This window comes from Naegleria fowleri, assembly GCF_008403515.1.
Source record: "Naegleria fowleri strain ATCC 30894 chromosome Unknown tig60, whole genome shotgun sequence".
NCBI classification, from domain to species: Eukaryota; Heterolobosea; class Eutetramitea; order Acrasida; family Naegleriidae; genus Naegleria; species Naegleria fowleri.
Genome location: NW_025407992.1, coordinates 172,185 through 194,574, shown reverse-complemented (window position 1 = coordinate 194,574; position 22,390 = coordinate 172,185). Strand labels below are relative to the sequence as shown.

General features: G+C 34.5%; 10 protein-coding genes across 10 annotated transcripts; 5 read left to right on the top strand and 5 right to left on the bottom strand.

Annotated features, from left to right (window-relative positions):
• Positions 1-117: 117 nt before the first annotated feature.
• On the bottom strand, positions 118-444 carry FDP41_008177 (uncharacterized protein; the record flags this gene model as incomplete). Its single annotated transcript, XM_044712002.1, has 1 exon — positions 118-444. The coding sequence occupies one exon, from the start codon at positions 442-444 to the stop codon at positions 118-120; it is 327 nt and encodes a 108-aa protein (XP_044558186.1).
• Positions 445-635: 191 nt separating this feature from the next.
• Positions 636-4,187, bottom strand: FDP41_008176 (uncharacterized protein; the record flags this gene model as incomplete). Its single annotated transcript, XM_044712001.1, has 1 exon — positions 636-4,187. One exon carries the CDS (start codon positions 4,185-4,187, stop codon positions 636-638), a length of 3,552 nt encoding a protein of 1,183 aa, XP_044558185.1.
• A 257-nt stretch (positions 4,188-4,444) lies between these two features.
• FDP41_008175 (uncharacterized protein) lies at positions 4,445-5,620 on the bottom strand (the record flags this gene model as incomplete). The annotated part of the gene is made up of 2 exons (XM_044712000.1): positions 4,445-5,209; positions 5,510-5,620. 2 exons carry the CDS (start codon positions 5,618-5,620, stop codon positions 4,445-4,447), a joined length of 876 nt encoding a protein of 291 aa, XP_044558184.1.
• A 196-nt stretch (positions 5,621-5,816) lies between these two features.
• On the bottom strand, positions 5,817-7,196 carry FDP41_008174 (uncharacterized protein; the record flags this gene model as incomplete). Its single annotated transcript, XM_044711999.1, has 3 exons — positions 5,817-6,318; positions 6,498-6,872; positions 6,934-7,196. 3 exons carry the CDS (start codon positions 7,194-7,196, stop codon positions 5,817-5,819), a joined length of 1,140 nt encoding a protein of 379 aa, XP_044558183.1.
• Positions 7,197-7,705: 509 nt separating this feature from the next.
• Positions 7,706-9,526, top strand: FDP41_008173 (uncharacterized protein; the record flags this gene model as incomplete). The annotated part of the gene is made up of 1 exon (XM_044711998.1): positions 7,706-9,526. One exon carries the CDS (start codon positions 7,706-7,708, stop codon positions 9,524-9,526), a length of 1,821 nt encoding a protein of 606 aa, XP_044558182.1.
• A 278-nt stretch (positions 9,527-9,804) lies between these two features.
• On the bottom strand, positions 9,805-11,959 carry FDP41_008172 (uncharacterized protein; the record flags this gene model as incomplete). Its single annotated transcript, XM_044711997.1, has 2 exons — positions 9,805-11,047; positions 11,307-11,959. The coding sequence occupies 2 exons, from the start codon at positions 11,957-11,959 to the stop codon at positions 9,805-9,807; spliced, it is 1,896 nt and encodes a 631-aa protein (XP_044558181.1).
• Positions 11,960-12,280: 321 nt separating this feature from the next.
• FDP41_008171 (uncharacterized protein) lies at positions 12,281-13,618 on the top strand (the record flags this gene model as incomplete). Its single annotated transcript, XM_044711996.1, has 1 exon — positions 12,281-13,618. The coding sequence occupies one exon, from the start codon at positions 12,281-12,283 to the stop codon at positions 13,616-13,618; it is 1,338 nt and encodes a 445-aa protein (XP_044558180.1).
• Positions 13,619-13,687: 69 nt separating this feature from the next.
• Positions 13,688-15,547, top strand: FDP41_008170 (uncharacterized protein; the record flags this gene model as incomplete). The annotated part of the gene is made up of 1 exon (XM_044711995.1): positions 13,688-15,547. The coding sequence occupies one exon, from the start codon at positions 13,688-13,690 to the stop codon at positions 15,545-15,547; it is 1,860 nt and encodes a 619-aa protein (XP_044558179.1).
• Positions 15,548-15,745: 198 nt separating this feature from the next.
• FDP41_008169 (uncharacterized protein) lies at positions 15,746-18,493 on the top strand (the record flags this gene model as incomplete). Its single annotated transcript, XM_044711993.1, has 3 exons — positions 15,746-16,372; positions 16,429-16,836; positions 16,895-18,493. The coding sequence occupies 3 exons, from the start codon at positions 15,746-15,748 to the stop codon at positions 18,491-18,493; spliced, it is 2,634 nt and encodes an 877-aa protein (XP_044558178.1).
• A 323-nt stretch (positions 18,494-18,816) lies between these two features.
• FDP41_008168 (uncharacterized protein) lies at positions 18,817-22,329 on the top strand (the record flags this gene model as incomplete). Its single annotated transcript, XM_044711992.1, has 4 exons — positions 18,817-19,135; positions 19,261-19,465; positions 19,520-19,645; positions 19,815-22,329. The coding sequence occupies 4 exons, from the start codon at positions 18,817-18,819 to the stop codon at positions 22,327-22,329; spliced, it is 3,165 nt and encodes a 1,054-aa protein (XP_044558177.1).
• Positions 22,330-22,390: the final 61 nt, after the last annotated feature.

Genomic DNA, 22,390 nt, shown 5'->3' with positions numbered 1-22,390 from the left:
TTTTAATTTTTTTTTAATATTAAATATTTAAATGGTTTTCTCAATAGATTATTATTTTAATAATCTCTCTTTTCAAAATCAGTTTTAAATTTCAATAGAACATGATCGATATGACTATTATGAAAACCGAGTTCCATTTGGTCCTAATTTACATTTACAATATGGACATCCATTTTCATCTTTTTCAAATCCAAATTTACAATACATTCGACAAAGAGGTCCACATTTCACTGTTGGTTGTTGTTGTTGTTGTCGTTGGGAATTCTTTGTGTCACCATGATGTTGTTCATCATCACCACCATGAATGATCTTTTGAATGGTTAATTTATTTGTTTTTGAAGATGCTTCGGAACCTTCTGATGCTATCACTGCTGCTGAAAAGAGAAGAATGAGAAGAAGACAAGTCGTGGTGACAATAATGGTGATGTTGGTTGAGAATTTCATTGTTGTGAAAATTTTTTTCTTTGAACTAAAAAAAGAACGAGTGATTCACTGAGAGCCAGTGACTGCGACAACACAATCATTCTTGGTCATTCAGAAGAATAGGAGTAACAAACATGTGAGGAAACCCATCATGGTAATAATCTTTATTGTTGGTATGGTCTATGGTACTACTACTACTACTACTACTACTACTATGGAAACATTTGATTCAATTTTCTCTTTTTCTTTTGGAAGGAACCACCACCACCACCACCACTCTTATTTCCTCCTCCTCCTCCTCGAGGATAGGTTGATTTATGTTGTTGTTCATGATGATGATTAATTCTTCCAACATTATTTGCAGAAACACTTGAATCAAATTCACTCATGGTATTCATCATCATTCTTGCAGTTCCATCTCCATCAGTGGCATATCGACTCAATAATTGTGAATATTCAGAGAGTGGTTTATGAACCACTCGACTCTCATCAAAGGAAACACCACCAGCACTTTCACTACTTTGAGCATCTGATGTCAATTCAGAGAGTATTTGTTTGTTTTTGTGTTTTTGATTCTTTCTTAAACCTTCTGGAATGATAATTTTAGGTCGAGAGGGTTGAATTTTACCCTTTTCAAAATCACGATAAAGTTTCATACGTTCATTGGGTGTGAGTTTCTTCTTTTTCAATTCAGATTGACGTAATTGAAGAGGAGTGAGACCTTGTGGTGCTAGTTGAGAGGTGTTGGAATTGATCATTGAGGATAAGGTCTTTTTCTGTAGTGGATGTTCCTTGTCTTGCTCAACTCCTCCTCCTGCACTGGTGGTACTACTACTACCACTTCTATTACTGAAATTCCAACAAGCATTGGTATTCACACTCACTTCTGTACCATCACTGTTTGCTGGCTTTCCAAATGAAAGAGGTGCTGTCCTAGTGGCAGTAGTAGTAGTCTGAGGAGAAACTGGAGGAGGTAGTGGTATTGGTATGACACCAACACTTTCTGTCGAAGGTGTTCCATTCTTCAATGCTCGAATTCGCATTTTTGAACTTCCCGTAGTCAAAGTGGCGGGACGACTCGAAACAGAGTTGGTGGAAGGCGGAGTTGTCTTTTCAAAAGTAGTAGTAGTAGTAGTAGTAGTGGTGGTAGTGGTAGTGGTAGTGGTAGTACTGCTGCTGTTGGACTCCTCACCAAGATCCATTTCATCATCATCGTGTTCATCATCCGAGAAACTTTCATAACCCTTTTCATGATCTGAGTGATCGGATGATTCACTTGCATCATCATCACTCTCACCACCATTACTAATTGCTCCTCTCTTTCTCTTTTTATCTTCACTACTACTCTGGGTGGACTTGATGGAAGAACTTCCCTTCACATCTTTCAATCGCTTCAAAAATTCACGTTTGGGTAATTGATCTTTCATGGCATAGACTTTTTCCAATTCTTGTTTTTTCACACTCAAAGGTTTCACACCCAACGTTAATTGACGTTGTTTGATTTTTGAAGGTGAATCTTTCAATGCAAAGGATTTAGCGACATGACCCAAATGTAAATTATTGGGATGGAAAATATACTTGACATCACTTCCATGAGTACTATAATATTTGATATAACTAAAATAGGAATTGACAGCCAATGAATAAATTTCAGTATTCTCCTTTCCAGCCTTACTCATTTCTTCTTCAAATATATTTTGCAACCATGAAGCTGCTTCAATTGGATCTCTCATTGATTTTCTTCTAAAACTCAAAATAATACTTTCCAAACACTGTTCTCCTTTCATTTCATGAATTTTCAATTTGTATTTTTCTAAAAGTTTCTTATAAAGTTCTTCATGTGGATGTAAAAACATGATTGCATTTCCTTGAACTCCCATTCGAGCAGTTCGACCAATTCGATGTAAATATTCTTTTGGATTTCCAGGAGGATCATATTGAACAATCCATTTCACTGAAGGTAAATCTAAACCACGTGCAGCAACATCGGTACAAAAGAGAATACCTTCTTTGGATTCACTAAATTGTTTGTAAATGAGTGTTCTCTCTTTTTGGTCAATATCTCCGTGAAGTTTGAAAATTGGAACTCGAATCAAAGGTTCACCATTTTCATATTTCACTGCTTGTCGATAGAGAGTGCTGTGGTCGAGTGGAGTATTCTCTGCTGGAGTATTCTCAAAATCATCAACATCTTGAGAGTGTGCTTGTTTCTTCTTTTTAAAAGTACTAGTGACATATTCTCTCATAAATTTATATCGAGTTTGGAAATAGGTAAAGAAATGATAATGAAATTCAACAGAATCACAACATGATAAAAACACAATAATCTTTCCAGAAGAATCATCATTATTTGATCTTTCACCCATTGATCTTTCATTCATTGTTTTTTCTCTCAAAAATCCAGCCAACATGACTAATCGAAATTGTGAAGGTACAATCATGTAATATTGAGTTAAATGAGCTGGAATGGTAAATACATTGGATGGTAACTTGTCGGTCAAGAGATTGAAATTCTTTTCAATAAATTCTCCATTACTTCCATATCCAACATAGAGTGCATTCACAATATCAATATTTTGTGCAAGTGTTTGAATTTTTGAATGCAAAGTAGCACTCACAAGAATCTTTTGAATAGAATTTGAAATATCCTCACGAGTTTGTGAATTTGTTGGTGAATTCAATTTTCTTTCAATAATCATGTTATAAATATTTTTGACTTTTTGTTCAAATCCAAAATCAAGTAAAATATCTGCTTCATCCAAAATTAGATATTTCAATTGATCACATTTAAAGGATTGAGTACTTTTGAGATGGTCTTCCAATCTACCAGGTGTAGCGACTAGAATCGTAATACCTTTTCGAAGTCTTTCTTTTTCACTCTTTCTCTTTTCACCTCCCATAATTCCACCACATACTAAATATGGTAAATTACAAGTAATCTTTTTCAATACTTTATCTACTTGAAGACAAAGTTCTCTGGTTGGAGCCATAATGATTGCAAATGTTCCATCTTCACGTGTAATTTTATGTTGTAATGAATGTTCATAAAGCATTTGAATGATTGGAATGAGATAAGCCAAAGTTTTACCACTTCCAGTTTCAGATTTCATCAAGACATTGGATTTGGCAAGAATGGGATTCATGGCTCTTGATTGAATTTTTGTTAAATGTTTCAAATTCATGGATTTGGTGAGAGTGGAGATGAGAATTGGGCATAACCTGTTGGAGGTTTCAATATCTTCATTGCTGAAGAGATCTGGATTGATGAGAGCTGAAAAGGTATTCGAGTTTTCTTCTGTGGAAAGATCATTCTTTGAGGAGGATGGCTGATTGAGTCTTCTCTTGCTAATGATTGGAGTGGTGGTGATGGTGTTGTTGTTACTGATGCTGTGGGAATCGAGAGTGGTATTGGTGGTATTGGTGGTGGTCATTGTCGTAGTAGTAGTAGTGGATGGTCGTGAAGGTTCTATTTTGAGGCCTTTTGACTTGTTGAATGAGGAGTTACCTCTTTGATTATTGTTATTACTATTCCGATTGAGAGATTTGCTTCTCATGGCCATTGCAATTCCTCCTTCGAGGAAGAGTTTTGATTTCTGATCAATTTCTTTCTTTGTTTTATCATCAATGAAGGAATCGAGTGTTCTCCTCTTTTGATGAGAGGCATTCGAGGAGGAGGAGGATGATGATTGATTATTATTGTTATTGGATGGATGAGATTTGTCTTCATCATCGAAGAGCATGCCAGCAATTTGAATCGAAGACATGTTGTTCTTTCGTGTTTCGTTCCGATGCAACACGTACAGAGAGGAGATGATGATGAAAGGAAGGCTTCACCAAGCACGACTTGAAATTTTTTTCTTCAAGATTTTACATGAATCCATCCGATCCGATCCATTAACACAAATGCCCAACCTTTGGAGGTGTTCTTGTTTATATAAATATTGAAAATAATTGATGATGGTGACCATTTAACAAGTATATTGTGGAAGGGTGGTTATGTTTCAACATTGTCAATAACACATTATTCATCCTTCTTCTTTGTCAATTCAACCAACTCGTCCACTAAATTCTTGGCAGCTGAATGAACTTCATGTGGCTGTACAGTACCTGCAGCAGTGCTGCTAGCAACACTGGCAATACGATGTGAGGAATCAGTGAGAACCACATCAGGATCACTCACTTCTTTTGACAGTTCATTTCCATATTTTGAGACAAGAGTATCAATAAATGTTCTGTCGAGAGTCTTTCCCAAAGCAACAGCAATACCGCTGCCAGTCACACCACCTTTCTTTCCCAATACCTTAGCTCCTAAAATTGCAGAGTTAGACATGAATCCAATAGGTTTCTTTTGTTTGAAAAAATCTAAAATAATTTTCTCAACATTTGAATTAATTTCTACCTCCTTAATATTGTATTCTTCTTGCTCAAAATTAGATAAATTACGAGTAATACCACCTCCACCTGGAATAACCAACATGTCAAATTGGTCTGCACGACATTGATCCACATTCAACACTTTATCACGAGTAATACGAGCACTTTCCTTTTCAATGTAACGTTCTTCAGTTACATCAACTTGTTTTGTGATATAATTGAATGATTCATCAATTTCTTGGTAAGGGCTAAAGAATTTTGGAATAATACCCTTTCTTGTCAATTCTACAATGATACTGACGGTTTCTGTAGCATCACTACCATCCAAGAATCCACATCCGCTCAAAATGACAGCAGCAGTCTTTTTCTTTTCTTCCTTCTTGGCAGTATTTTGAAGAGCAATCGATTGGTGCTATTGTTGTGGCAAATGAAAAATATAAAAACCATTTTGATCATCGTATTAAAATCATTAATATTCAAAGATGTAAGCCAATATATCATCCGGTATTGTTTTGTATTGCATCGTCGAAATCATCATCATTATAATGAAAGGCACGATTTAAATGACAGTATTCATTCATATTCAAGGTAGAAGAGCGTCATCATGATTTTCCGAACAATGATGATATTTGTACAAATATATGGTGATTCATCAACCATATTATTCATGATGCCATGATTAACATCTTTTTAGAACAATCCTTGTACTTACATAGTACATGGTTCCGTTTACATTGGTTGAAATCATTGGAGCAAAACAAGTGTTTTTCTTGCTTATCATAAGGCCTCGCAGAGAGCGAAAGGCTGTTCTTCTCAAACTCATTTTTTGTTGTTGGATGAAATTTCATTTGATACGACATTACAACACGTGGCAGAAATAGTGAAGAGGATGTCCAAATTTATCAAGTGCTTCTCACCTGTTTATTTGCATATATGAAGAAGAGATATCTATTGAGAGAAAATTAAAATGAAAAACCATAGGATGGTCTTAGTAATTTGTCATCGAAATGTCAACACATTTAATAAATTCCTGGAATCATAATCCACCTCACCTTCTTGCAATACTCATCCCAAAATTTTCCATACTTTTCTTTACATCGTTCATTATCTCTGTGTGCTCGATGCAATAACAAAATGGTCAAATAAATGGGATACAACCATGGTAACAAGTATGGACTTTGCCAACATGGTAAACTTTGACTCACTGCAATTAAAATATCACCCAAATAGTTAATCTTTCGAGCAACACCCCAGAATCCAGAAATGAGTAATTTACGATCACGAGAAGTTTCCAAAGTGATGGGTTCAATCAATCCTAACCAAACCTTCTTTGGATCTTGACGATAGACAAATTTTTGATTATTTGCACCTCTAAAGATGATATAACCAATAATAAAGATGGCAATATTGGCATAGGTTTGAATTGGATTGTAGGACAAGTCATTGATGAGATAGAGATTTTGAAGAGTGAATACAAATGGCATCCACATGTAGTCTCCAAAGACTAACATGAAACCAAAGCTATTGTGGTGGTAGTGATGATAGTGGTGATGATGATGGGTATGATGGTCAACAAGTTTAAGGACATATTGATCGAATTAGTGGTTTTGTTGTTGATGGTCAAAGTGGTTCGTGATGAAAATGTCGCCAAAGGATACAAATAATTGGTTGATGAATGGATGAACACAAGTAGTACTTACTTTTCCTCAATAATGTCAAACATATAAATCATTCCATATTCAAATACAAAGGCATCAATCGTATAAAAGAAACTGATGGCTTGGAATGTTACCAAATTTGGAGATGGATATCCATACAATCTAATTTGTTCAAATAAATAGCTCAAATTTAAAACACTCATCATTGCAAACGCAGGTCTATAAGAGAATTCCTTAATTTCAAACCCAAAGAAGTGAGGATTCAATTCAACACCACACCAAAAATTCATAATAATGTTATACTTTGGGTACAAGAAATTTCTTTCCTTTTCTGGAATAAAGAATGCACCTCTAATGTATAAAATGGTTGTCAAAATGATACTCCACACTAAACTGACAGTCAACAATTCACCAAATCTATTACAAATAAAGGTATTAAATTGCTTCACCTTTTACCTGGAAATTGTAATAACACAACAAGCCATAGACAAGAATGGAAGCCAAAATGACACTAAGACCATTCGTCTTGTAGAGAACACGAGAACCATCTTTCAATGGTGCACCTGGTTCTCTCTTTCCAGGTAAAATCAATGTTGCAAGCACACAAAAGACAACTGCTGACATGTAAATCAGAATGGATTCCATACTTGGATAGAAATGGAAATTAGTGAGCATGGAGACAACATCTAGACCAGAGTTATAAAATGCAATTTGATCTTGCTTGGAGAGTGGTGGAGACATCTGTTTAAGTGTCATCAATTATTGAAGTTCAGGTGGAAGGATCATCACAATTATTGATTTCAATACAGTATTCGGAATATTTACACATGAATAGTCGATTCAATTTCATCATAATGATGTGGGCGTATGATATGGTCATCCATATAGTGTACAATATCATTCGACAATATTCATCATCATGTATTTGGATTTGAAAATCAGATGAATCAGAGAGAGAACCACATCACAACTCCATACCTTCAAATTTTTTTTGTTTGAACACACTTGAAGCGCACTTTCTCGGATATCCATTCGAAGCAGGCAGGGGTGCGATCGAAGGTCATTTCGAAAACCGAACCTCCTCTCTTTTTGGATGCTTTTTCTTCATGAAGAATGGGTTGAAATTGCATGAGCTCTAGCACCATCATGATGATTTGAAATATCGGAAACCATGGTCCACAATGACCTCTAATTTGCAAAGAAAAGGCTCATCTCATGGCCTTTCGTAACACACACCGAATACAAAAAAAATGTCCAAATCTTCAACGAATAATACATCGGGTGATATTAATACTTCATCCCATCATCACTCTAATTATAATACATCAAATTCTGCTCATTCTTCAAACAACAACAATAACAGGACGAGTAATACTAGTAGTAGCAACAAACAACAACATTATCAAACTGATAAATATGAATCTTCTGAATCGCGAGAAAATGGTCGTAGGCTTCATTCCGATCATTATTATGATTCCAAACGGTCTTCATCACGAGATGACCGACCAAACTATAGAGGTGATGACCGAAGAGAATATAATGATTCACGACGAGAGAGTTATCATGGCCATCATCATTACCATTATCGGGACGATGACCATAACAATACTCGAAATAGAAGCGATAGTGGTGGAAGAAGATTAGGAGGAAATGATAATAGAATGAGTATTAGTGGTGGTGGTGGTGGTGGTCCAATCACTCACCATCGGCATAGTACAGGAAGCACTAGTGGTCATCATTCACGGTCCAGCAGTACTACTTCTACACGAAATGATCGAAGATTAAATCAAGATCATCATCACTCGGAAGGGTATTACACCAACAGGGATGGAAAACGATCTTATCACGATAGAGGAGGAGATTCATACTATGATGATGACTATGATGATGGCTATCATCATGGCAGATATTCTACTTCACAACAACCACATCATTACCATCATGGCAGAGATTATTCTCGGGATAATTCCTACAGCAGAAGAGAAAGTTCTTCTTTATCAACACTTTCATATCCAGTAGAAAAATATGGCACACTTTCGGAGGCTTTTGCTCATCTCTCAGGTCCCTTTAAAATTAAAAGTTTTGTAGACCTTGAGGTTCTTGGAGCAGGAACCTATGGTGAAGTATATAAGGCCAAAGACGACCATAGTACGATTGTCGCTGTTAAAAAGATTAAGAATGATCCTAACGCTACTAATGGATTTCCTATTACAACGATAAGAGAAATCAAAATTCTAAAAGAATTGGATCATATCAATATTGTGAAGCTTCAAGATGTCACTTGGGATGAATCATCATTTTACATGATATTTGAATTTGTTGATCACGATTTATCTGGTCTCTCTGAGATGAATGTCACATTTACTGAAGATCATTTGAGATGTTTGATGTATCAACTCGTTGAAGGCCTCTATTTTTGTCATTCTAATAATGTATTGCACAGAGATTTAAAAAAGTCAAACATTTTGATTAAGAGAGATGGAACCTTAAAGATTGCAGACTTTGGTCTATCCCTTTTCAAAAAGAGAGATAACATTCCATATACAAATAAGGTTGTAACACTTTGGTATCGATCACCTGAAGTGTTGTTAGGATCACAATATTATGATGGATCAATTGATATGTGGTCTGTTGGATGTATTTTAGGAGAGTTGATTAAAAAAGAAAAAGGACTCTTCCAAGGTACAACAGAGAGTGATCAATTACACAAGATATTTAAAATTTGTGGCACTCCAGATCTTGAAGATTGGCCTGAGGTTGTCAAGTTGCAACATTGGGACACAATGAAACCGGTAAAACAATATCCAAATGTCATCAGAAAAGTATTTAATGATGCTTCATGCTCTCCAAAAGCTATAGATTTAATTGAGAGATTATTAACCTTGAATCCTCAAAAGAGAATTACAGCCAAAGAATGTCTTGAACATGAATGGTTTTGGGAGAATGGAAATCCTCTTAAATTCAAACCTGGTAAAATTTTACCAAAGATTACTACAAACGAATATACTGCACACAAACAAAGACCACACAAGAAGCAAAAACAAGGTGACACGGGTGACAGTGGTTATTAAGAGAGATTGAGAAAAAATGCCGTTTATGGTGACAGCTAGGAAACAAATAATTTTTATGCAATCAAACAATAATATTTTGTTCTTGAAAAGATTCTACAAATTCAAAGAAAGAACACCTTGTAAAACCCAACATTTAAGGGTGACCACAAACTAAGGGTTACTTTATGCCGTGTCACATGAGGGCATCCATGACACAGCATGTTAACTAGGTCTTTTTTAGTCTCGAATTGTGAACGACATGGCACAATTTTGCAAAATCTAGGAGGAATATTAATTTATTATTCATTGTTGTTTCGTGTTGCAGCTGTTGAGGATGTATTTGGGGTTAATGTTGACTGAGTTAAACTGGTGTCACCTCTCAAAGTATAAAACCTCCACAGTACGAATTGCAACAACGCACAAACTAAGTTGCCAATCACAAACAAATAAAATAGTGTTGGCATGGAACCGTTTGAAATTCCTTTAACTGTTGTTGTGGTCGATTCATCATCTTTTCCCACAAAGATGGTAGCCAAAGAGGGTGCAAGTGAAAATGCTGGTTTTGTTAACAATGCATTGATACCATAAATGTTACCACTATTCTTTTCCTTTCTCTTATAGCAATGACAATCTTCATCCACAACTTTTGAAAGACTGATTTCCAATAAACGACCCACGCTTCCCAACACAACTAAATTCACAAATAAGAATAGAGTTGGCAGCATGGATCCTCTCAAACCAAGAGTCTCTTGGTTCAAAAATAATAAAAACAAGAGTAAAGTCATGGAGCTCACTACAGCTCTGAAAATGAAAGTATTTCTCAATAGAGAATATGCTGAATATCGAATACTCAGATAACTATTCAAAACTGCAAAACACTCTGCAATAAAGGTACAAAATGTCAAATAAATAGAGGCAAAATTTTGAGTGTTATCGTTCGAGTTGAGAATACTCTTCATCCATGGTTGAACATATAATCTAATGTATCTCACTTTGAATGAATCAAACAATGCAACTGTAAAAATATTCATAAAATTCACAGCAACAAATAATACAAAGTTACGTAAGGTTACAAGTTGTTTGAAAATTCTGAAAAAGTCCAATAAATAACTCTTTACAAAATTCACAACTTTTTTGATGCGATGGAGGAGTGACAAGTGAGAGTCAGTGATGTCAAATCTTGGAGAGGATGAATTTGATCTTGCAACAGAGTTTGTAGAACTAGTGCTCTCTGTGGAGGATGAATCGATCAAAGTCGTAGTGGTATTCATACTGTTGTGAGGAGGAGGATGATCATTCTCGTCATCCTTTTCGTCATCACTTTCTTCATTCAATCTAATCAGAGAATATTCTCCTCTTCTCACAATGGTCATTCCTCGATTAATGAGATAATTTCCACACCACAAAAATCCAAGTGATATCATGGCTACAATGGTACAATACAATCGAAATGGTGATAAATTTCCTGAATAGGAAGATTCTTGAGAATTTGGTCTTTCAAATAAATAAAAAGTTGGCAATAGAAAGAGAGATCCTAATACACTGTGTAATAAATAACATAGTGGTGATATTTTGAAATATTTTGAAATATTTTGAATTTGAATGATGATTAGTGTTCCATTTCATGATATTTTGAATGAAAGTGTGAATTCATATGGATCACAATTATAGGATTCAATTATAGGATTCAATTATAGGATTCACAACATATATTCACATATTATTCATATTATTCAATTATAATATTATTATTCACAACATATATTCATCTCTCAACATTCTCAACATATATTCTACTCACCTACACACACTCACAGCAGTACTAATTCTTCCCTTTTCTTTATCACTTTCAGTCAATTCAGGTAAAAGAGCACAATGATTCAACACCACCCATGTGAAACTACTATCCCATAAGAATAATGAAAGAATAAATTGAATGAGAGCAATCAAGTCACCTAAACTGGTAGTATTACTATTATTACTAATATTCATAGTATTATTACTAGTATTAGTTTCAAAAACAAAACTTCTCATTTGAATCCATGGTAATAAAAAAGAGATCACTAATAATGGACATCCATACCACATGATTTGTTGACGAGTCAAATTACGAGAATGTTTCAATCTTCTTCCTTTCTGAGAATGTCCATAAATTAATTCATCACTCACATATCCAAACAATGGATCATTAATCGCATTGAATATAGCAAATAGAAATTGTCCAATATAAAAATAAGAAGATGGTAATTGATGAATCAATAAAAAGGTTTCAACATAGTACGAGTTGAAGATGTGGTTGAGCATTTGAATTCCGAGAATGGTAATGGCATAACCAGAGACGACTGAGAGTGGAGTGATAGTTGAAGTGGTATTTGTGGTGGTGGTGGTGGTGGTGGTGGTCAATAGGGTGGTGATACTATTGGCTGATGGTGATGACGTAGAAGAGGATGACATTTTTTCATACACCATCGTTTTACTTTTAGGATGAGGACCCTTTATTGTGTAACACATTTGATTCTCCGATTGCCAATCCAATTGGATGCACCACCGCAAAAAATGTTGAACATGAATCCCTACCATGATCAAAGGGAAGAGATCCCGGAATGAATACAGAGAGAGTCATCTTCAAATTTGAAAATGACATTCCATTCCCATCTTGACTGGTTCAAATTGAAACAACCATCACATGATAGTCACGAACACAGCACACTCTATGAGCTACTCCTAAAGTTGAAATGAGCAGTCCCAACCGGTTACCACCACCACCAACAAAAAATGCTTTCTTCGAACCATCCTCATCACAGTGATGATGATGATGAGAATGAACAACCTCAAGTGGTTGAAGATGAAAATTCTTCTTTCAAGGGTTACATTAAAATTGATTCCTCGAATAAGAATTGGGAAAATTTAGATTCGAAACAAACAAAACTCTTCAAAAAGACCAAATGGATCATAACGGAGAAAGTTCATGGCGCCAATTTTTGTTTTCGCTTGTCCAAAAGAAGGAAGGAAACAAGCCTTCTTGAAGAAACAACACTCTCTACTCTATCAACCACAACCACCACAACACCAACCACAACGATTACCACTCCTCCTCTCCTCAACATTGAATGTGCCAAAAGAAAATCACTTTTAAAAGATTCCGATTCCTTCTTTTACTTTCAAAAAGTGAAAGAGAGATTACAACCAGTGATGCAACAGCTCTTTCAATTAGTCGAAGAAAAATTCAGCACCAGCAGTAGTAGTAATAATAATAATAACAACTACACCAGTATGAATAATAATGAAAATAATCTTCGACATGTCTATATATTTGGAGAATTATTTGGCGGTTATTATCCAAACATGCCTCAATTACCTGGAATTGAACAACCTATTCAAACTGGAATTTGGTATTCGAATGATATTGAATTTTATGCCTTTGATATTGCCATTGAATTCAACAAGCCACAAGAGAATACATGCCAGCCAACCTTTGTGGATTATGAAACATGTTTGGAAATATTTTCAAAATGTAATTCACAATTATCTTGTCAGAAAACTCAATTATTATTATATGCTGAACCTTTGTTTATTGGATCTTATGAAGATTGTATGGAATATAATATTAAATTTGAGAGTAAAATTCCAAAGAAATTAGGAATGCCATCGATCAAGGAAGCTAATAATTATGCAGAGGGAGTGGTGATTAAGCCTTTGAAAGAAATATTTATTTCTAAAAAAGGAAAATTAGAAAGAGCCATCATTAAGAGGAAAATTCAAGAATTTTCAGAAAAGAAATATGAACAAGCTCAAAAGTGGAGTTCTAGTAATGCAACCTCTTCTGATCCAAACTCTAATTTTGAGTTTATCAAGTATGAGGCCTTGTCCTGTGTGACTGAGAATCGATTGAATAATGCCATTTCTAAAATTGGAATGATTAATAAGAATGACAAGTCACAAATGAATCAATTATTGAATGCATTTGTTCAGGATGTATTGGATGAACTCAAAGAAACCAATTTGGAAGGTTATGATCAACTTGATACATCTCAATTGAAAGAATTGAATGATTTAATTGTTTTGGAATGTAAAAAGACAATATATGGTCATTTCAAAAAGATCATGAAATAAATATTCTACACAACAACACTTGAGTGAAACCATATCCTCATTTATTATTTGTCAAATGGGAAGAAAAAAATGTCGATCACACGAGAATCACATTTTCCTCTTCTTCGACACGTATTTGAGAGTATTCATTCATATTATTTAGAGAAGGAGGACAACAACAATCAACAATTTTCACAACAACAACATGAAAGAGATGATGTCAAATGGATCCAAAATCATCAATTAATCTCATCATTATTATTGAAGAAAAGTAGAGAAAAGAATTCGACAACCGTCGGAGTTGTAAACCTTCTGAAGAAGAAGAACAGAAAGAAATCAATGACCTCCTCCTCCTCCTCCTCAACATCATCTCTCTCTCTTCTTGCTCACTACGATGAATATAAAAGACTTGATCGATTAATCTTTCAACAAGTCTTTTATGAAAATTTAAAATTTAAAAATCAAGTGATTTATAAACCTTTATTGGAATCTCTCCATCAATTAATGAATTATTTAAATTATTATTTAAATCATGATGAAAATAGATCTTCAAATATTCCCATTGAGGATAGGAAACGAACATGTATTGAAGAATATCAATCAGTTGTGATCCATCGTTATGGAAATATTTATAAAATCTCAACCATGATCGAAAATGTTGAATCTTTGGAATGTCTCTCAGATTTAACAGTTTACAACAAGATGATGATCAATAATAGACAAATATTAGACTCAAAGTCATCATCACATATTCCTTCATCATCATTTGAAGAACATCGAATGGATGACATTTTACAAGTATTAGAATATCATCAATGTGTTTTCAATGAACCAATTATTCTCTATAATGATTCACAATTATACAAATATTTAAATCTATGCATTCATTATGGAAATTTATATGAAAATGTAAAATATATTCAACAATCAACAACATCTCCAAGTGATTCAGTTGTTGTAAATATTCCACACAAAATTATTCATTTCGTATTATGTCGACACTGTAAAACTGTTTACAATAATTTTCAAAGATACAAATTTGTAAAAATTCGAATTCTCAATTCCTACATTTCCTATTTGGAAAAGTATTCCACCTCCAACAAACATGAAACCTTCTTTAAACTTGCTCTAAATTCTTACATTCAATACATGATGGATTGTAGAGCACATTTCATCAAATATGGACATTTGAAAACAATGAATCAACGATTTCAAAAAGTCATTCCAAAATTGATCAAACATGTATTAACAATGAATACTCACAATTTTAAAGAGTGTCAGAAGGACGATCTGAATATGCAAACTCTAAGGATTGATTACCTCACATTGATGCAAAACATTTCACTACATGAACAACAACAGGACCACTCACAAGAGATTGATGAACACTACTCTTCACAACAAGAATATAATTCACGTGAACACTGGAAATTTCATAGTTTTCTCACAAATCAACAACAACAACATACCAATGAACTTGTTGCTTCTCCAATGCAAATTCACAAGTTCATTGAAACTAATTCTACATTCTATCTCACCACGGATTGGAGTAGCCTATTTGAAACCTATGGGTTTATGGAACTTGAATCTCATCATGGCATTCAAATTTCAAAGCTCTATGAATATTTAATATACAAATATGGATATTACAATAATGATTGGATCTTGGAAAAGTACAATGAAATGATTCATGAACAATTAATCCCATACATTCGCAACAGAATTCAGAACACCATTCTCTCTTCACACATGAATGTATTCACTCGTGAATTTCCCTATTTGTCCTTACTCTTACGTGGAGCATTTCCTCATCATTTTGATGAGAAGAAGGTTTTTGAAATTTCTTTACAGGATCCACAATACAAAGAACATTTGAACACTCTGAAACAATACATTCTTCGCAAAACAAATGAACATGAATCAGGTCAAGCAATTCGAGAAGAAGAATGAAAGGAGTGTTGTTGGATGTTGACATTGAAACAAAGAACCACAATGTTAGGACACGCGCGTTGCTGTGATTCCATCATGATGATGATGGCTCTCTTTTATCGTGCAGTAATGTTGGCGCCAAAATAAGTTACGGTTTTAACCCGCCTAACACCCTCTCTTTACGAATATTTAATAATCTAAAAAATGTCATCAACAACAATGGATCCGAACAACAACAACACCAATAACTCATCATCAACTTCCATTGTTGGAGGAATCAATAATGGAGGGAATGAAGGAAAGGAAGATCCTGAAAAGATGGTTCTCTCCTTGACCAAGACAGCCTTTGAAACACTTGAAAGAGATTTTCAAGAAGTGATCAATGAATTAGCCGGAAAGGATCATTTGGAAAACTTTAGAATTGAATATGAAAAACTGCATCGGACTTTGTTGAGATGTCATGAAAACGAAAAACGATTAATGAAGAAGTGCGAGGAATTGACTCAACAAATTGTTGCCAATGCAATCAAAATTCAAACCGCACTCAATCTCACAAAAGAAGACCAAAATACAATTGCAATTTTGAAGAAAGAAATTGACAAGGCTTGGAAACTTGTAAATGCTTCGCACGAAAAAGAAGCCAAAGCTAAAGAAACGATCCAAAAACTGACAAAGGAAATTTCAGAGCTGACCAAATTAGCAAATCAAGGAAATAATACAACCACTGTTCAAGACACATCAGCGCCTGAGCTTGAAAAGGTGAAAAAAGAATTAGCAAAAGAACGTGAATTGAAAACATCACAAATTATTCAATTGAATAATGAGCTCTCCAACACACAATTAATTGTAGGTTGAATTACAGTTCACATTCATTCAAAATTATATTTTCAATCCTAAAAAAGATCAACGATCTCAATCAAGATAAGAAAAAGTTAAATGCTGTCATTGAGACTCTCAACGAACAACTCAATGACACTAAACTTAAACTTGAACAAACCATCAAACAAAAGGAGAAATCTGAAAAGGAATTGAAGGAATCAAAACAACTCTTGGCTGCAAAAACTCAAGATGTTTTCAAAAAGGAAGCAGAGATTAAAAAGGAACAATCAAGATTTACCGATTCCGAGAAAACCATCAAGGAAATGGATTCACAAATTGCTACTCTTCATAAAAGAATTGACCAATACAAAGCTGTCATTGAACAAGACGAAAAAGAACGAAGTGGTTTAATTGCAGAAGTTTCTCGATTGAAGGCCAATGATGACAAATTCAACATTGAAAGAAAGTTACTTGAAAACAAAATTAAGGAAGTGACTGATGAGAAGAATCAATGGCATCAAAGCTATCAATCTCTTCAACAAAAAAAAGAAGGCAGTTGAAAATGAAAAGGAAGAAGTTGAAAGATCAAAAGAAGCTCTCAATCAAGAAATTATCCGATTGAATAAGATCATTGAAGAAATTAATCAACAAAAAGAGCAACAAACAGAAGCAGGAGAGAAATTGAAGGCTGAACGAAACTATTTGAGCAAGAGTTTGGTCATTATGAGAAAGGAAAAGACAAAGAAGCAAGACAATATTAAAATTTTGGAAGGCAATCAAAAGGTTCTAAAGGCAGAAATTGTTGCTGAGAGAAAACAAACTGAAAAATATCGTCAATTAACATACACATTAGAGAAGGAAAGAGAACGATATTCCACCAGTGCATCCGAAGCTGAAGTGAAATACAGACAAGCTCTTGAAGAGGTTCGAATCAAATCAGTGGAACTGAATGAACTTCAAAAGAAAATTGTAGAATTACAAGAAAAACTCAAACAACAACAATCTCTCTATGAATCTGTTCGAAGTGAAAGAAATGCAAAGAGTAAGGCATTGATTGCTGCTCATGAAGAAGCTGAAGAAATGAAGAAACAATTTAAGGTCATGGAACAACAAATTGTTCAATTGAAGGAAGAAATTACGAGCAGAGAAAAGGCACTTGTGGATGAAACGTACAATGCAAGACAAATTCTAAAGAAGAAGGAAAAAATGAAAGAAGAAATTAAACTATTAGAAGAAAAGCAAAAAGAACAAGATCGAATCATCAAGGCACATGAATCTGAAAATTATCGATTGACACAAATTATCAAACAAGCCGATAATGAGAGAAGAAAACAACAAAAAGACTATGATGCAGTTGTGAGTGAAAGAGATGTTCTGGGAACACAACTGATTCGAAGAAATGATGAAATTGCACTACTCTATGAAAAGATTCAACTTCAAAACAGTACATTGGATAAGGGAGCCGTTCAATACAGAGAACGATTAGAAGATATCAAGATTTTGAAACTAAAAATCAAAGACCTGACACGACAGCTTCAAGTCTTGAAGAAACACATTTTCAAAGTCAGAGAATTTCAACGTGAAAATCATGAGTTGAAACGACAGTTACTCGAGGAACGAAACAAGGTCAAAGCTCTCTCAGAAGAATTACAAAATCCAATGAATGTTCATCGATGGAGAAAACTCGAAGGAAGTGATCCCACTCAATACGAACTTGTTTTGAAAACTCAAACTCTTCAAAAGAGACTCATTGCCAAGACTGAAGAAGTTATGGAAAAGGATTTAATTATTCAAGAAAAGGAAGAAATGAATAAGAAGTTGAAAGCCATCTTGGCAAGACAACCAGGACCTGAGGTTGCAGAACAGCTCAACATTTATCAAGAAACACTTCGAAAGAAGAATTCACAAATTCAATCACTAGCATCTGAACTTAACTTTTTACAATATAAGGACAAACAACAAGAATATGAAAAGGAAAGATTGGCGCGAGAACTCAAAGAAACAAAGAAGAAATTTTTGCAAACAAAGAAGGAGTTTTATTTAGAAAAGGAACGATCACAGAATTTGGAAGAAAGTGCATCAGAGAACTTTAAGGTGACACCTCCAGAGACAAGAATTCATTTGGGAGGAGGATTCTCTCTCAGCTGAGAAGGCTTGTGAACGCTTGATTTCCTCAGCACGTCTGCAGACAGTCCTGCTGCATGAATGAACCTGCTCTGAGAAGTATCGATTGCAATTGAAAATAAGGTCATTCCATGGATCGTATGACAATAATAATAACTATTAATTGTAAATAAATGTTAACATGACATACATGATGAGTCTTAACAAGGATTGGATAATATATGCTTTAGGATCAGTGTACCAATGCAAATGACACGAGACGCGGTTGGTTCCAACCGATCCGTTAACCACCACACGTTGTGTACGCACGCTTTCACAACTTTGTAAACAAAAAGGCGCCAAAAAAAATGAGCAAAGACAACAATGGTCAGAACAATCCCGATACTATTCAAGTGTATTGTCGTATTCGACCGGTGGACGAAAGTAAAGCAAATTATTTAATAGATAAATCATTTGAACAAAGTGTATTGCATTTCCGAAAACCAAGATCGATCGAAGCAGGTCCTGTCAATAATTCGATTGAAAGTTACAATTTTCCTTTTACTGGCGTGTTCGATCAAAATGTCGATCAAGATGAAGTATTTGAACGATGTGCCAAAAAATGTGTCATGAGTGCTATTGAAGGATACAATTCAACGATATTCGCTTATGGTCAATCCGGTTCGGGTATGTATGGATGTAAAAGGAAATTATTTGAATTCGAAACTAGAGTCATGACTTTTGTGTGACCCTCTTTTTCAAATATATTTTGAATACAACACCTCTCTCAATGATCTACAATGAATGAACAGGAAAAACATATACCATGACAGGAGGAGATGGAACTTATGAAAAAAGAGGAATTATTCCAAGAGCTATTTCTCTATTATATGAAGAGGCAGAAAAATCACGAGATCGTGAATTTTCATTTTCTGTTGCATATATGGAAATTTATAAAGGTCATGGTTATGATTTGTTGAGTGACAAGAGAGATGTCATGCATATCAAAGACTTACCGTAAGTCGTATATCAAAGTTTTATATTTTTATTTCTTATTTTTAATTTGAACAGTAAAGTAATTCCTAGAATAGACGCTACTGGAAATGTAGTGTTTCAAAATATTATTTCATTTCCAGTTAAAACTGAAGAAGATGCTTTGGATAAATTATTTATTGGAGATAAAAATAGAGTATTAAGGTGAGTTTCTAATAGTCCTCAACTAAAATTCCTCAACTAGTTTATTCTTTAACCCATATTTCTCCTCAATCAAAATAATAATAATACCAATTCTCATCATGATGAATCTATTCTCCTCAATCATACTATTCCATTATCACCACCATCACCATCATCATTTAATTCTCAGTGAAACCATGCTCAATGATGCCTCCACACGATCTCACTGTATATTTACCATCACCATTGAATCTAAAGAACCAGGATCATCCATTGTCAAATCCTCAAAACTTCATTTGGTGGATTTGGCCGGAAGTGAAAGAGTTCATAAAACCAATTCGAGTGGTGAAACTTTAGAAGAAGCTAAAAGTATAAATTTAAGCTTGTATCATTTGGAACGATTTATTTTAAGTATTAGTGAAAATCAAGAACACATTCCATATAGAGAAAGTTTAATTACAATTGTCTTGAAGGATAGTATTGGTGGAAATTGTAAAACCATCATGATTGCAACTGTAAATCCATCCGATCGACATTTAGGTGAATCAATTTCAACTTGTAAATTTGCCATGAGAGTTGCAAGTATTCGACAAAATGCAACCATTAATGAGAAATTAGATCCCTATGTACAAATTAAGAAATTGAAAAAGAGAATTGAAGAATTGGAAGAAGAAGTTCAATTTTTAAAAGGATCCTCTGTTGATGCACAAAAGAGAGATTCTCTCGACGGGAATGAAAAGGCAATTGTTAAAGAACGAGTAGAAGATTATATTAATGATCCAGATAGAGATTGTTCATTGAACTTGGGAGGAGATCATTTGAGAGTAAGAGAAGCTTTTTCTTTATTGAAAGCAATGATTTTAGATTTAAAGAAAAGTATGAATCAAAGTAGTAGTAGTAGTAGTAGTAGTATGAATAGTAGTACTACTCCAAACATGTTGAAATTTCAACAATTACCATCCATGCATCCAAAAATGTTACAACAACAACAACAACAACAACAACAACAACAACCACTACCATCTCTACCCTCCAAATGGTCGAATAGCAATAACAACACCACCACCGCATTCATGGATCAAAAACCATCACCACTCATTCCAGATGATCTTGCAGAAAAACTTAAAAATCTCACTGTGGCCATTGAATTGAGAGATATTGAAATTGATATTCTCGTATCCATGTTAAATAAGAAACAGAGAAATTTGTCTGAAGTTTCCATTCAAACTGATTCGAATGATTCCTTTGCACAATCTCCCTCTTCTTCACTTCTCTCTTCTCCTAAATCTCATTCAAGAAACAATAGGACTCATTCGAATACCTTCAACTCTTCACCTCTTCTTCACTCCTCCTCCTCCATGAATATATTCACTTCACCTCATTCATCTTCTTCCTTGAACTCGATTCAACATTTAGAGAATATTCACAAACATTCCAATCATTCTACATCCTCCAACTGTTCCAATGTTGAAAGAAAACCACTTGCAGAAATTGTGACCAAAGAAGTCATTCGAGAACGATTAAAAGAAAAAGAAAAATCCATTCTCTCACAAACAGGAGACACTGCACCCAAAATAAGTAATGAGAAAATTGCCATTCTTGCTGATGCTACTGGAATGAGAAAACGAGCAGAAGCCTTTGAAGTATTTCGACAAAAATATCGAAATTACAATGTCATTGAAAAGAATAAGAACATTTTGGGAGAAAAAATTGCTCTTGCCAAAGACATTGCAAAAGAAATTAATGAAAAGAAGAATGCCATCGATTCTCTCAAGAATAGACTTATTCAATTAAGAACAGAGAGAGCAGCACAAAATCTAGTCAAGAGTCATCATTCAGAATCAGAGGAGGACTCTGAAAATGATGAAAATGAATTCCCTGAAGAAGTGGAATTGAAAAAATTAATTTTAGCAGAAAGAGATCGACATCAATCAAGATTCAATGAATTGAAAGAACTTAAAAAAGAAATTGAACATTTGAAACGAGTGTTAGAAATGAGTCGAGTGAGATTGCAACAAGATTTTGAAAATTGGTATCAAACTACTCATCTCAGTGATCATGATGGAACAAACAATGATTCCTCAGAAGATGTTGAAAGTCAAAGTGTGATCAAGACAATGATGACTAGTTCTTCTTCTTCTTTGAATGCTCTCCAAAACAATACGAGTGGTGGTAGTAGTAGTAGCAGTAGTGTTGGTAGTGGTAGTAGTGTTGGTAGTAGTGTTGGTAGTAGTGTTGGTATGAGTAGTATTAGTAGCAATGCTTCACGTGAATTACCATCCTTCCCAGTTTCACCCATTCATGGTGCTTTGACAACAGGAAACATGAAAAATTCCAATCGATTCTCCATGATTCAAGAAGATCCACCAAGAAAACCCAAACAAGCTTGGACAGAGAAGAATTCTCAATCCTCCTCATCTTCATCCTCTTCGTTGATACAATCAAAAAAGAGTCCAACAAATGCATTCATGATGAATGAAGACTTACTGTTCATGAATAACAACAACAACACCAACAACAACAACAACAACACTCAGCGCACACCACATGCACCATCAACAACAACAACTCTAAGTGAAGAGAATCCATTCTTTAAGAAATTGAGAGAACATGTAGCTGAGCAGAGTAGCACGAGTTCAACTTCTTCCACCACTCAAAACCCATCCAAGAGAATGTCACTCTTGCAAAAAGCTTACAAGATTTAATCGAGCCAGAGGGTGTGATATTTGTTTTTTCAACACCTTTAAAAATTGAGAAAATCTCCAA